At 44.9% G+C, this 15,881-nt stretch overlaps 1 protein-coding gene across 1 annotated transcript in view; it reads left to right on the top strand.

Annotated features, from left to right (window-relative positions):
* The window catches only part of LOC139239048 (neuroblast differentiation-associated protein AHNAK-like), a 139,486-nt gene that overhangs the window by 106,840 nt on the left and 16,765 nt on the right, over positions 1-15,881 (top strand). The window contains exons 4-5 of the mRNA XM_070867553.1: positions 11,730-11,785; positions 13,652-13,756. Of these exons, the coding sequence (XP_070723654.1) occupies positions 11,730-11,785; positions 13,652-13,756 (161 nt within the window). The remainder of the gene's footprint in view (positions 1-11,729; positions 11,786-13,651; positions 13,757-15,881) is intronic.

The raw sequence follows: 15,881 nt of genomic DNA on the forward strand, positions 1-15,881 counted from the left end.
AATGTGCGGACCCTGTCTATCGATACTTTGTGAATATACAGACCCTGTCTATTGATACTTTGTGAATGTACGGACCCTGTCTATTGATACTTTGTGAATGTACGGACTCAGTCTATTGATACTTTGTGAATGTACGGACCCTGTCTATTGATACTTTGTGAATGTACGGACCCTGTCTATTGATACTTTGTGAATGTACGGACACTGTCTATCGATACTTTGTGAATGTACGGACCCTGTCTATCGATACTTTGTGAATGTACGGACCCTGTCTATTGATACTTTGTGAATGTACGGACTAAGTCTATTGATACTTTGTGAATGTGCGGACCCTGTCTATCGATACTTTGTGAATATACAGACCCTGTCTATTGATACTTTGTGAATGTACGGACCCCGTCTATTGATACTTTGTGAATGTACGGACTCAGTCTATTGATACTTTGTGAATGTACGGACCCTGTCTATTGATACTTTGTGAATGTACGGACTCAGTCTATTGATACTTTGTGAATGTACGGACCCTGTCTATTGATACTTTGTGAATGTACGGACCCTGTCTATTGATACTTTGTGAATGTACGGACTCAGTCTATTGATACTTTGTGAATGTGCGGACCCTGCCTATCGATACTTTGTGAATGTACGGACCCTGTCTATTGATACTTTGTGAATGTACGGACCTTGTCTATCGATACTTTGTGAATGTACGGAATCCGTCGATTGATACTTTGTGAATGTACGGAACCCGTCTATCGATACTTTGTGAATGTACGGACCCCGTCTATTGATACTTTGTGAATGTACGGACCCTGTCTATTGATACTTTGTGAATGTACGGACCCTGTCTATCGATACTTTGTGAATGTACAGATCCTGTCTATTGATACTTTGTGAATGTACGGACCCTGTCTGTCGATACTTTGTGAATGTACAGTCCCCGTCTATTGATACTTTGTGAATGTACGGAACCTGTCTGTCGATACTTTGTGAATGTACGGACCCTGTCTATCAATACTTTGTGAATGTACGGAACCTGTCTATCGATACTTTGTGAATGTACGGACCCCATCTATTGATACTTTGTGAATGTGTGGACCCCGTCTATTGATACTTTGTGAATGTACAGACCCTGTCTATTGATACTTTGTGAATGTACAGACCCGGTCTATTGATACTTTGTGAATGTGTGGACCCTATGTATTGATACTTTGTAAATGTACAGACCCTGTCTATCGATACTATGTGAATGTACGGACACCGTCTATTGATACTTTGTGAATGTACGGACCCCGTCGATCGATACTTTGTGCATGTACGGACCCCGTCGATCGATACTTTGTGAATGTGTGGACCCCGTCTATTGATACTTTGTGAATGTACGGACCCTGTCTATTGATACTTTGTGAATGTACGGATCCTGTCTATTGATACTTTGTGAATGTACGGACCCTGTCTATTGATACTTTGTGAATGTACGGACCCTGTCTGTTGATACTTTGTGAATGTACGGACCCTGTCTGTTGATACTTTGTGAATGTACAGACCCCGTCTATTGATACTTTGTGAATGTACGGACCCCGTCTATTGATACTTTGTGAATGTACGGACCCTGTCTGTTGATACTTTGTGAATGTACAGACCCCGTCTATTGATACTTTGTGAATGTACGGACCCTGTCTCTCGATACTTTGTGAATGTACAGACCCTGTCTATTTATAATTTGTGAAAGTACGGACCCTGTCTATTGATACTTTGTGAATGTACAGACCCTGTCTATCGATACTTTGTGAATGTACAGACCCCGTCTATTGATACTTTGTGAATGTACGGACCCCGTCTATTGATACTTTGTGAATGTGCAGACCCGGTCTATTGATACTTTGTGAATGATACGGACCCCGTCTATTGATACTTTGTGAATGTACGGACCCTGTCTATTGATACTTTGTGAATGTACGGACCCTGTCGCTCGATACTTTCTGAATGTACGGACCCTGTCTATCGATACTTTGTGAATGTACGGACCCCGTCTATCGATACTTTGTGAATGTACGGACCCTGTCTATTGATACTTTGTGAATGTGTGGACCCCATCTATTGATACTTTGTGAATGTACGGACCCTGTCTCTCGATACTTTCTGAATGTACGGACCCTGTCTATCGATACTTTGTGAATGTACGGACCCCGTCTATCGATACTTTGTGAATGTACGGACCCTGTCTATTGATACTTTGTGAATGTGTGGACCCCATCTATTGATACTTTGTGAATGTACGGACCCCGTCTATTGATACTTTGTGAATTTACGGATCCCGTCTATTGATACTTTGTGAATGTACGGACCCTGTCTATCGATACTTTGTGAATGTGCTGACCCCGTCTATTGATACTTTGTGAATGTACGGACCCCGTCTATTGATACTTTGTGAATGTACGGACCCCGTCTATCGATACTTTGTGAATGTACGGACCCTGTCTATTGATACTTTGTGAATGTACGGACCCCGTCTATCGATACTTTGTGAATGTACGGACCCTGTCTATTGATACTTTGTGAATGTACGGACCCTGTCTATTGATACTTTGTGAATGTACGGACTCAGTCTATTGATATTTTGTGAATGTGCGGACCCTGTCTATCGATACTTTGTGAATGTACGGACCCCGTCTATTGATACTTTGTGAATGTGTGGACCCTGTCTATTGATACTTTGTGAATGTACGGTCCCTGTCTATTGATACTTTGTGAATGTACGGACCCCGTCTATTGATACTTTGTGAATGTACGGACCCTGTCTATTGATACTTTGTGAATTTACGGACCCTGTCTGTCGATACTTTGTGAATGTACAGTCCCCGTCTATTGATACTTTGTGAATGTACGGACCCTGTCTATCGATACTTTGTGAATGTACGGACCCTGTCTATCAATACTTTGTGAATGTACGGAACCTGTCTATCGATACTTTGTGAATGTACGGACCCCGTCTATTGATAATTTGTGAATGTGTGGACCCCGTCTATTGATACTTTGTGAATGTACAGACCCTGTCTATTGATACTTTGTGAATGTACAGACCCGGTCTATTGATACTTTGTGAATGTGTGGACCCTGTCTATTGATACTTTGTAAATGTACAGACCCTGTCTATCGATACTATGTGAATGTACGGACACCGTCTATTGATACTTTGTGAATGTACGGACCCCGTCGATCGATACTTTGTGCATGTACGGACCCCGTCGATCGATACTTTGTGAATGTGTGGACCCCGTCTATTGATACTTTGTGAATGTACGGACCCTGTCTATTGATACTTTGTGAATGTACGGATCATGTCTATTGATACTTTGTGAATGTACGGACCCTGTCTATTGATACTTTGTGAATGTACGGACCCTGTCTGTTGATACTTTGTGAATGTACGGACCCTGTCTAGCGATACTTTGTGAATGTACGGACCCCGTCTATTGATACTTTGTGAATGTACAGACCCCGTCTATTGATACTTTGTGAATGTACGGACCCCGTCTATTGATACTTTGTGAATGTACGGACCCCGTCTATCGATACTTTGTGAATGTACGGACCCTGTCTATTGATACTTTGTGAATGTGTGGACCCCATCTATTGATGCTTTGTGAATGTACGGACCCTGTCTCTCGATACTTTGTGAATGTACGGATCCCGTCTATTGATACTTTGTGAATGTGTGGACCCCGTCTATTGATACTTTGTGAATGTGCTGACCCTGTCTATTGATACTTTGTGAATGTACGGACCCCGTCTATTGATACTTTGTGAATGTACGGACCCCGTCTATCGATACTTTGTGAATGTACGGACCCTGTCTATTGATACTTTGTGAATGTACGGACCCTGTCTATTGATACTTTGTGAATGTACGGACCCTGTCTATTGATACTTTGTGAATGTACGGACCCTGTCTATTGATACTTTGTGAATGTACGGACTCAGTCTATTGATACTTTGTGAATGTGTGGACCCTGTCTCTCGATACTTTGTGAATGTACGGACCCTGTCTATTGATACTTTGTGAATGTACGGACCCTGTCGATCGATACTTTGTGAATGTACGGACCCTGTCTATCGATACTTTGTGAATATACGGACCCCGTCTATCGATACTTTGTGAATGTACGGACCCTGTCTATTGATACTTTGTGAATGTACGGACCCCGTCTATCGATACTTTGTGAATGTACGGACCATGTCTATTGATACTTTGTGAATGTACAGACCCGGTCTATTGATACTTTGTGAATGTGTGGACCCTATGTATTGATACTTTGTAAATGTACAGACCCTGTCTATCGATACTATGTGAATGTACGGACACCGTCTATTGATACTTTGTGAATGTACGGACCCCGTCGATCGATACTTTGTGCATGTACGGACCCCGTCGATCGATACTTTGTGAATGTGTGGACCCCGTCTATTGATACTTTGTGAATGTACGGACCCTGTCTATTGATACTTTGTGAATGTACGGATCCTGTCTATTGATACTTTGTGAATGTACGGACCCTGTCTATTGATACTTTGTGAATGTACGGACCCTGTCTGTTGATACTTTGTGAATGTACGGACCCTGTCTGTTGATACTTTGTGAATGTACAGACCCCGTCTATTGATACTTTGTGAATGTACGGACCCCGTCTATTGATACTTTGTGAATGTACGGACCCTGTCTGTTGATACTTTGTGAATGTACAGACCCCGTCTATTGATACTTTGTGAATGTACGGACCCTGTCTCTCGATACTTTGTGAATGTACAGACCCTGTCTATTTATAATTTGTGAAAGTACGGACCCTGTCTATTGATACTTTGTGAATGTACAGACCCTGTCTATCGATACTTTGTGAATGTACAGACCCCGTCTATTGATACTTTGTGAATGTACGGACCCCGTCTATTGATACTTTGTGAATGTGCAGACCCGGTCTATTGATACTTTGTGAATGTACGGACCCCGTCTATTGATACTTTGTGAATGTACGGACCCTGTCTATTGATACTTTGTGAATGTACGGACCCTGTCGCTCGATACTTTCTGAATGTACGGACCCTGTCTATCGATACTTTGTGAATGTACGGACCCCGTCTATCGATACTTTGTGAATGTACGGACCCTGTCTATTGATACTTTGTGAATGTGTGGACCCCATCTATTGATACTTTGTGAATGTACGGACCCTGTCTCTCGATACTTTCTGAATGTACGGACCCTGTCTATCGATACTTTGTGAATGTACGGACCCCGTCTATCGATACTTTGTGAATGTACGGACCCTGTCTATTGATACTTTGTGAATGTGTGGACCCCATCTATTGATACTTTGTGAATGTACGGACCCCGTCTATTGATACTTTGTGAATTTACGGATCCCGTCTATTGATACTTTGTGAATGTACGGACCCTGTCTATCGATACTTTGTGAATGTGCTGACCCCGTCTATTGATACTTTGTGAATGTACGGACCCCGTCTATTGATACTTTGTGAATGTACGGACCCCGTCTATCGATACTTTGTGAATGTACGGACCCTGTCTATTGATACTTTGTGAATGTACGGACCCCGTCTATCGATACTTTGTGAATGTACGGACCCTGTCTATTGATACTTTGTGAATGTACGGACCCTGTCTATTGATACTTTGTGAATGTACGGACTCAGTCTATTGATATTTTGTGAATGTGCGGACCCTGTCTATCGATACTTTGTGAATGTACGGACCCCGTCTATTGATACTTTGTGAATGTGTGGACCCTGTCTATTGATACTTTGTGAATGTACGGTCCCTGTCTATTGATACTTTGTGAATGTACGGACCCCGTCTATTGATACTTTGTGAATGTACGGACCCTGTCTATTGATACTTTGTGAATTTACGGACCCTGTCTGTCGATACTTTGTGAATGTACAGTCCCCGTCTATTGATACTTTGTGAATGTACGGACCCTGTCTATCGATACTTTGTGAATGTACGGACCCTGTCTATCAATACTTTGTGAATGTACGGAACCTGTCTATCGATACTTTGTGAATGTACGGACCCCGTCTATTGATAATTTGTGAATGTGTGGACCCCGTCTATTGATACTTTGTGAATGTACAGACCCTGTCTATTGATACTTTGTGAATGTACAGACCCGGTCTATTGATACTTTGTGAATGTGTGGACCCTGTCTATTGATACTTTGTAAATGTACAGACCCTGTCTATCGATACTATGTGAATGTACGGACACCGTCTATTGATACTTTGTGAATGTACGGACCCCGTCGATCGATACTTTGTGCATGTACGGACCCCGTCGATCGATACTTTGTGAATGTGTGGACCCCGTCTATTGATACTTTGTGAATGTACGGACCCTGTCTATTGATACTTTGTGAATGTACGGATCCTGTCTATTGATACTTTGTGAATGTACGGACCCTGTCTATTGATACTTTGTGAATGTACGGACCCTGTCTGTTGATACTTTGTGAATGTACGGACCCTGTCTAGCGATACTTTGTGAATGTACGGACCCCGTCTATTGATACTTTGTGAATGTACAGACCCCGTCTATTGATACTTTGTGAATGTACGGACCCCGTCTATTGATACTTTGTGAATGTACGGACCCCGTCTATCGATACTTTGTGAATGTACGGACCCTGTCTATTGATACTTTGTGAATGTGTGGACCCCATCTATTGATACTTTGTGAATGTACGGACCCTGTCTCTCGATACTTTGTGAATGTACGGATCCCGTCTATTGATACTTTGTGAATGTGTGGACCCCGTCTATTGATACTTTGTGAATGTGCTGACCCTGTCTATTGATACTTTGTGAATGTACGGACCCCGTCTATTGATACTTTGTGAATGTACGGACCCCGTCTATCGATACTTTGTGAATGTACGGACCCTGTCTATTGATACTTTGTGAATGTACGGACCCTGTCTATTGATACTTTGTGAATGTACGGACCCTGTCTATTGATACTTTGTGAATGTACGGACCCTGTCTATTGATACTTTGTGAATGTACGGACTCAGTCTATTGATACTTTGTGAATGTGTGGACCCTGTCTCTCGATACTTTGTGAATGTACGGACCCTGTCTATTGATACTTTGTGAATGTACGGACCCTGTCGATCGATACTTTGTGAATGTACGGACCCTGTCTATCGATACTTTGTGAATGTACGGAATCCGTCGATCGATACTTTGTGAATGTACGGAACCCGTCTATCGATACTTTGTGAATGTACGGACCCCGTCTATTGATACTTTGTGAATTTACGGATCCCGTCTATTGATACTTTGTGAATGTACGGACCCCGTCTATCGATATTTTGTGAATGTGCTGACCCCGTCTATTGATACTTTGTGAATGTACGGACCCCGTCTATTGATACTTTGTGAATGTACGGACCCCGTCTATCGATACTTTGTGAATCTACGGACCCCGTCTATCGATACTTTGTGAATGCACGGACCCTGTCTATTGATACTTTGTGAATGTACGGACCCCGTCTATCGATACTTTGTGAATGTACGGACCCTGTCTATCGATACTTTGTGAATGTACGGACCCTGTCTATTGATACTTTGTGAATGTACGGACTCAGTCTATTGATACTTTGTGAATTTGCGGACCCTGTCTATCGATACTTTGTGAATGTACGGACCCTGTCTATTGATACTTTGTGAATGTACGGACCCTGTCTATTGATACTTTGTGAATGTACGGACTCAGTCTATTGATACTTTGTGAATGTGCGGACCCTGTCTATCGATACTTTGTGAATGTACGGACCCTGTCTATCGATACTTTGTGAATGTAAGGACCCTGTCTATTGATACTTTGTGAATGTACGGACTCAGTCTATTGATACTTTGTGAATGTGCGGACCCTGTCTATCGATACTTTGTGAATGTACGGACCCTGTCTATTGATACTTTGTGAATGTACGGACCCTGTCTATTGATACTTTGTGAATGTACGGACTCAGTCTATTGATACTTTGTGAATGTACGGACCCTGTCTATTGATACTTTGTGAATGTACGGACCCTGTCTATTGATACTTTGTGAATTTACGGATGCCGTCTGTCGATACTTTGTGAATGTGCGGACCCTGTCTATCGATACTTTGTGAATGTGCGGACCCTGTCTATTGATACTTTGTGAATGTGCGGACCCTGTCTATCGATAGTTTGTGAATGTGCGGACCCCGTCTATTGATACTTTGTGAATGTACGGACCCTGTCTATTGATACTTTGTGAATTTACGGATCCCGTCTATTGATACTTTGTGAATGTACGGAACCCGTCAACGATACTTTGTGAATGTACGGACCCTGTCTATCGATACTTTGTGAATGTACGGACTCAGTCTATTGATACTTTGTGAATGTACGGACCCTCTCTATTGATACTTTGTGAATGTACGGACCCTGTCTATTGATACTTTGTGAATGTACGGACTCTGTCTATTGATACTTTGTGAATGTGCGGACCCTGTCTATCGATACTTTGTGAATGTACGGACCCTGTCTATTGATACTTTGTGAATGTACGGACCCTGTCTATTGATACTTTGTGAATGTACGGACCCTGTCTATTGATACTTTGTGAATGTACGGACCCTGTCTATTGATACTTTGTGAATGTACGGACCCTGTCTATTGATACTTTGTGAATGTACGGACCCTGTCTATTGATACTTTGTGAATGTACGGACTCAGTCTATTGATACTTTGTGAATGTACGGACCCTGTCTATTGATACTTTGTGAATGTACGGACCCTGTCTATTGATACTTTGTGAATGTACGGACGCCGTATATCGATACTTTGTGAACGTGCGGTCCCTGTCTATCGATACTTTGTGAATGTACAGATCCTGTCTATTGATACTTTGTGAATGTACGGACCCTGTCTATAGATACTTTGTGAATGTACGGAATCCGTCGATAGATACTTTGTGAATGTACGGAACCCGTCTATCGATACTTTGTGAATGTACGGACCCCGTCTATTGATACTTTGTGAATGTACGGACCCTGTCTATTGATACTTTGTGAATGTACGGACCCTGTCTATTGATACTTTGTGAATGTACGGACCCTGTCTATTGATACTTTGTGAATGTACGGACCCTGTCTATTGATACTTTGTGAATGTACGGACCCTGTCTATTGATACTTTGTGAATGTACGGACTCAGTCTATTGATACTTTGTGAATGTACGGACCCTGTCTATTGATACTTTGTGAATGTACGGACCCTGTCTATTGATACTTTGTGAATGTACGGACGCCGTATATCGATACTTTGTGAATGTGCGGACCCTGTCTATCGATACTTTGTGAATGTACAGATCCTGTCTATTGATACTTTGTGAATGTACGGACCCTGTCTATAGATACTTTGTGAATGTACGGACGCTGTCTATTGATACTTTGTGAATGTACGGACGCCGTATATCGATACTTTGTGAATGTGCGGACCCTGTCTATTGATACTTTGTGAATGTACGGACCCTGTCTATCGATACTTTGTGAATGTACGGACCCTGTCTATCGATACTTTGTGAATGTACGGACCCCGTCTATTGATACTTTGTGAATGTACGGACCCTGTCTATCGATACTTTGTGAATGTACGGACCCCGTCTATTGATACTTTGTGAATGTACGGACCCTGTCTATCGATACTTTGTGAATGTACGGAATCCGTCGATTGATACTTTGTGAATGTACGGACCCCGTCTATCGATACTTTGTGAATGTACGGACCCCGTCTATTGATACTTTGTGAATTTACGGATCCCGTCTATTGATACTTTGTGAATGTACGGACCCTGTCTATTGATACTTTGTGAATGTACGGACTCAGTCTATTGATACTTTGTGAATGTGCGGACCCTGTCTATCGATACTTTGTGAATGTACGGACCCTGTCTATTGATACTTTGTGAATGTACGGACCCTGTCTATTGATACTTTGTGAATGTACGGACTCAGTCTATTGATACTTTGTGAATGTACGGACCCTGTCTATTGATACTTTGTGAATGTACGGACCCTGTCTATTGATACTTTGTGAATTTACGGATGCCGTCTGTCGATACTTTGTGAATGTGCGGACCCTGTCTATCGATACTTTGTGAATGTGCGGACCCTGTCTATTGATACTTTGTGAATGTGCGGACCCTGTCTATCGATAGTTTGTGAATGTGCGGACCCCGTCTATTGATACTTTGTGAATGTACGGACCCTGTCTATTGATACTTTGTGAATTTACGGATCCCGTCTATTGATACTTTGTGAATGTACGGAACCCGTCTATCGATACTTTGTGAATGTACGGACCCTGTCTATCGATACTTTGTGAATGTACGGACTCAGTCTATTGATACTTTGTGAATGTACCGACCCTGTCTATTGATACTTTGTGAATGTTAGGACCCTGTCTATAGATACTTTGTGAATGTACGGAATCCGTCGATAGATACTTTGTGAATGTACGGAACCCGTCTATCGTTACTTTGTGAATGTACGGATCCCGTCTATTGATACTTTGTGAATGTACGGACCCTGTCTATTGATACTTTGTGAATGTACGGACCCTGTCTATTGATACTTTGTGAATGTACGGACCCTGTCTATTGATACTTTGTGAATGTACGGACCCTGTCTATTGATACTTTGTGAATGTACGGACCCTGTCTATTGATACTTTGTGAATGTACGGACTCAGTCTATTGATACTTTGTGAATGTACGGACCCTGTCTATTGATACTTTGTGAATGTACGGACCCTGTCTATTGATACTTTGTGAATGTACGGACGCCGTATATCGATACTTTGTGAATGTGCGGACCCTGTCTATCGATACTTTGTGAATGTACAGATCCTGTCTATTGATACTTTGTGAATGTACGGACCCTGTCTATAGATACTTTGTGAATGTACGGAACCCGTCTATCGATACTTTGTGAATGTACGGACCCCGTCTATTGATACTTTGTGAATGTACCGACCCTGTCTATTGATACTTTGTGAATGTACGGACCCTGTCTATTGATACTTTGTGAATGTACGGACCCTGTCTATTGATACTTTGTGAATGTACGGACGCCGTATATCGATACTTTGTGAATGTGCGGACCCTGTCTATTGATACTTTGTGAATGTACGGACCCTGTCTATCGATACTTTGTGAATGTACGGACCCTGTCTATCGATACTTTGTGAATGTACGGACCCCGTCTATTGATACTTTGTGAATGTACGGACCCTGTCTATCGATACTTTGTGAATGTACGGACCCCGTCTATTGATACTTTGTGAATGTACGGACCCTGTCTATCGATACTTTGTGAATGTACGGAATCCGTCGATTGATACTTTGTGAATGTACGGAACCCGTCTATCGATACTTTGTGAATGTACGGACCCCGTCTATTGATACTTTGTGAATTTACGGATCCCGTCTATTGATACTTTGTGAATGTATGGAACCCGTCTATTGATACTTTGTGAATGTACGGAACCCGTCTATTGCTACTTTGTGAATTTACGGATCCCGTCTATTGATACTTTGTGAATGTACGGATCCTGTCTATTGATTGTGATCATTTGAACTGTTTTTGTTTGCCTCATGTGTGATTTATTTTTTAATTGCAGGCATTGTGCGAAAGCCAGAGGATGGTGAAGCTTCCAGTTCTGGTGACGAATCTCCTGTGAGTATGGGATCAAGTCACTTCATATCGATCGAACTTCTAACAGCAAATATTTAAGAAGTTTAAGAAGACAGTGTGTAAAGATAAGCCACACATACAGCATCCACGCATGACATACAGACCTTCCACATACCAACAACACACAAAACACAGCCACTTTCTGTTTTTTAAAATTAGTTCCTGGGATGTGGGCGTCGCTGGCAAAGCCGGCATTTATTGCCCATCCCTAATCGCCCTTGAGAGAACTGAGTGGCTTGCGAGGCCATTTCAGAGTCAACCACATTACTGTGGGTCTGGAGTCACGTATCAGCCAGACCGGGTAAGGATCCGGTAGTTTCGTGGTCACTATTCTTGATACTAGCTTTTTATTTATTCCAGATTTATTCAATTAAGAACATAAGAAATAGGAGCCTGCTGCACCAGTTAATACGATCATGGACTCAGCTCCACTGCCCTGCCCGCTCCCCATATTCCCTTATCAGTTAAGAAACTGTCTATCTCTGTCTTAAATTTATTCAATGTCCCAGCTTCCACAGCTCTCTGATGCAGCTAATTCCACAGATTTACAACCTCTGAGAGAAGAAATTCCTCCTCATGTTCCTCCCCTTATTCTAAGATCATGCCCTCTAGTTCTAGTCTCCCCTATCAGTGGAAACATCCTCTCTGTATCTACCTTGTCAAGCCCCCTCATAATCTTATTGACTGAATTTAAATTCCCCAGCTGCCGTGGTGGGATTTGAACTCCTGTCTCTGGATCACTAGCACCAGCAACACAGCCACTATGCCACCGTGAGCAATAATGATGAGTGTGAACCCTGGGTGACAGCACTGAAGTGCTGAAGTCAGTTCCAGGGCCCACCAGTTGCCCTTGTCATGCTCAGCACAGAGGGAGGGAGGAATCAGGACATTCTATAATGGTGAATCGGGACTTGTTCAACACGGGAGGCTGGTTTATAATTAACGTGGCCAATGTTCCCCCTAAGGTGGGTGGACATGCAGTTACACGTCGAGCGGAGATTCCACGCCGGCTGTCGCTGCTGGAAAAGACTCCTCCCATGTGCGGCTGCATAGCAAATTTAAAGGGATCGCGCCTGGAAAAATATCAGAGGGAACATTAACCGTGATCCTACCCTGGGAGTTCCACCGACACCGGGTGGGAGAGAAACTGCTCTGCAACTGATCCTTCTCCAACGCTGCTAGTCCTCACTACACCTCTCGCTCCCTCCCACTCCCTCAGTTAGTGCAGGAGTGCCCTGACCAGTATTCACATCACAAAAACAGATTCTCTGGTATTGGTGGGAGCTTGCTGTGTGCAAACTGGCTGCCGCGTTTCCCACATCACAATCGTGACTTTTATTTAAAAGTACTTCATTGGCTGTAAATTGCTTTGGGACGTCTGGTGGTCGTGAAAGACGCTATATAAATGCAAAGTCTGCGGTAAGCTCGGGATCGTTGGCTCAGCAATTGTACCGCGTGGCCCAATTTTTCAGGCACTGAATGGCCTACTAAGGCCCGAAAATTGCCGCATTTACTCTTACCCCTGGAATTAAAGCGTTGGTCTGCACGCCACATTGGGGGAGGAGTCGGGCTCGCGGGAGGAGTGATGCCAGTAGCATTTAACATCCAAGATAATAGATGGAGTTGTGAGCCCCACTTATCACGACGATGCCACTGTGAGAAATCTCCCCCTCTTTCCCCCTCCCCCCTCTTCCCCCCCCCCCACCCCCCTCAGGCCATCGGCCTTTCTGCGTGGTCAGTGGGGGGGGGGGTTGGGGAGGTCGCCCGCCAGAACGATGCTGGAGGACCTGCCCTTGAAGTGCATGCTGGAGCTGATGGATGAGGTGCTTTTGACTTGTGTGTCCGCAGGTTCCTGAGGTAGAGGAAATCGACTGCGGCCCCTCGGGATCTCAGCGAGACCAGCCGGCCAATCGCCACCCAGCGCCTGACCAGGGCATCAGCACAGGCACCAAGGTAAACGGCCTCCCCCCACCCGGGGTCAACTGATGGTCAGCAGGACGGGGTGGGTGTGCCAAGGCTAAGTCTCTCGTGCCCAGGATATTTACCCAGCGCTTGCTTGTGCGGAAGCCCCAGCGAGAGTAGCATTTCCATTCGCCTGAGCAACTCTGGCCACAGTTCTCTGGGTTTACCGTAGACACCTGGAGGGGAGAAATTCCGGTTGATTGCGCCTCACATTAGTGCCCCCCCTCACCCCCGGGGAGTGGTAACGCGGGGGGGGGGGGTGGCAAATCACTTCTCCACATCCTCACCACACGCAGCGACTCGTTTTCTCCCTGGAGCGAAAATCTGAGAGCACCCCGTGAGGTTGCCATGGGTAACGCTCGCGCCAGCTTCACAGGGCGCGTACTGGGCTTCAGTCCGCTCGCAGGGCGGAAATTAAAGGGGCAGTGCGGGCGCTGAAATTTTTTTAAATGGCCCTCATCAAATCGCGGGATCCGTGCCACGATGTTGCAGCCCGGCACTCTGTGTCTGAGCCGGGCTGCGGCCACGGGACCCCGCTCCCCATCGGTGCAGTGATGGCCCCTTCTCCCCAATGCAGAGTCCGCAGCGTGCCTTCCACTTTAAGGGAAGGGGAGAGCCCTGTGCTCCCGTCTCTCCACGTCGCGCTGGAAAATTCCCGAGTCTTGGCGTTCCAGTCCCCGCCCCCGAGAGGAAGTGGAGCGTGAGAATTTGTGCTCCACCTACTCCCGGGGGCGGTTAGCCCAATTTATCAGCCGGGGGCGGGACTTTTGTGGCCGGGAAACGGCAAGTCCCGCCTCGTAGCTGTTAACTCCCCTAACTTACCGCCCCAACGCTCCGCAATTTCGCACCCCCACCCCCCCCCAGAGTCCCGGGCCCCGACATTCCAACATGGAGATCGGCTCCCGGGGGATGGCATTAGCAGCTGAGCCAGATCATCCGTCACCCATCCCTTTGGGCGTTACTGGGCTCCGACAGGAATTCCGCCCATTCTGTCCTCGTTAGGCCCAGTGATGCAGCCGGCTGCATGGGATCCCCGGAACGCTGTGCGGCCTCCCTGCTGAGCAGCTCAAAGGGAACGTAGGTTAGAACACATTTGGAGTACCGCGCACTGTTACAAAATGGATCATTATCATCATAGGCAGTCCCTCAAAATGAGGCTGACTTGCTTCCACACAAAAAGGAATGAGTTCACTGGTGTTTCAATGAAGGACCTAATATTCCAGATCCTGAACTACATCCCGAAGGGTGGAAGATGCCTGTGCATGGATTTTGTTAACGTGGGTTGGCCGTTGCACACCAGCCACCACACGGGCTTGACAGAGCTAGGTCTTGGTCCAGTGGCAAGGGTTAACCAAGGCGACTGGAGACCTGCTCTGCTGCACGGACCTAGTGTGCACACATATTGCAGTGTGGGCTGGGCCCGTGCTGCCCCTGGGCCCTTGTCTCTTCTGGGCCCCGAACTCACGCCTCTCCTGGGCCCCGATTGCTACACTCATAATAACTGGTCAGACTGAGTACTGTGTGAAATGAGCAAGTGTGACCTTAGCTCCTTTATTTAGATTCCAGAGTGCAGATACCTCGTGGGTGGCCTGCTTATATACTGTGCTCCCAAAGAATGCTGCGATCCTTTGGGACTCCAACAGGTGGGCCCTCTGGTGGTGGTGTGATGCAGGTTACAAGGGGTTAAATACACTTCCATCTACAAGCTCTTGATGCTCCTTGGCCCCTCCTGCTGTACCTGCCCGCACTGCAGACAGCCATCGCCCTCCTGCAGCTGCTCCCTGCAGGGGCATGTCGAGGCACTGGAGAAGGTGCAAAAAAGATTGACTAGAATAATACCAGAACTGAGAAATTACACCCATCAGAGAAGACTGAACAGTCTGGGGCTTTTTTCTCCAGAAAAGAGAAGACTGAAGGGTGACCAGATAGAGGTCTTTAAAATTACGAAGGGGTTTGGTAGGATAGACTTGGAGATGTTTCCACTAGCGGGGGAGACCAGAACTAGGGACGATAAATATAACATAGTCACTAATAAATCTGTAATGTATTTGCTTCATGGGTTCTTTGCTTAGGAATTCACAACAGCACATTGGTATTAAGAATTAGTTGGTTTATT

Source organism: Pristiophorus japonicus, chromosome 26, assembly GCF_044704955.1.
Source record: "Pristiophorus japonicus isolate sPriJap1 chromosome 26, sPriJap1.hap1, whole genome shotgun sequence".
NCBI classification, from domain to species: domain Eukaryota; kingdom Metazoa; phylum Chordata; class Chondrichthyes; family Pristiophoridae; genus Pristiophorus; species Pristiophorus japonicus.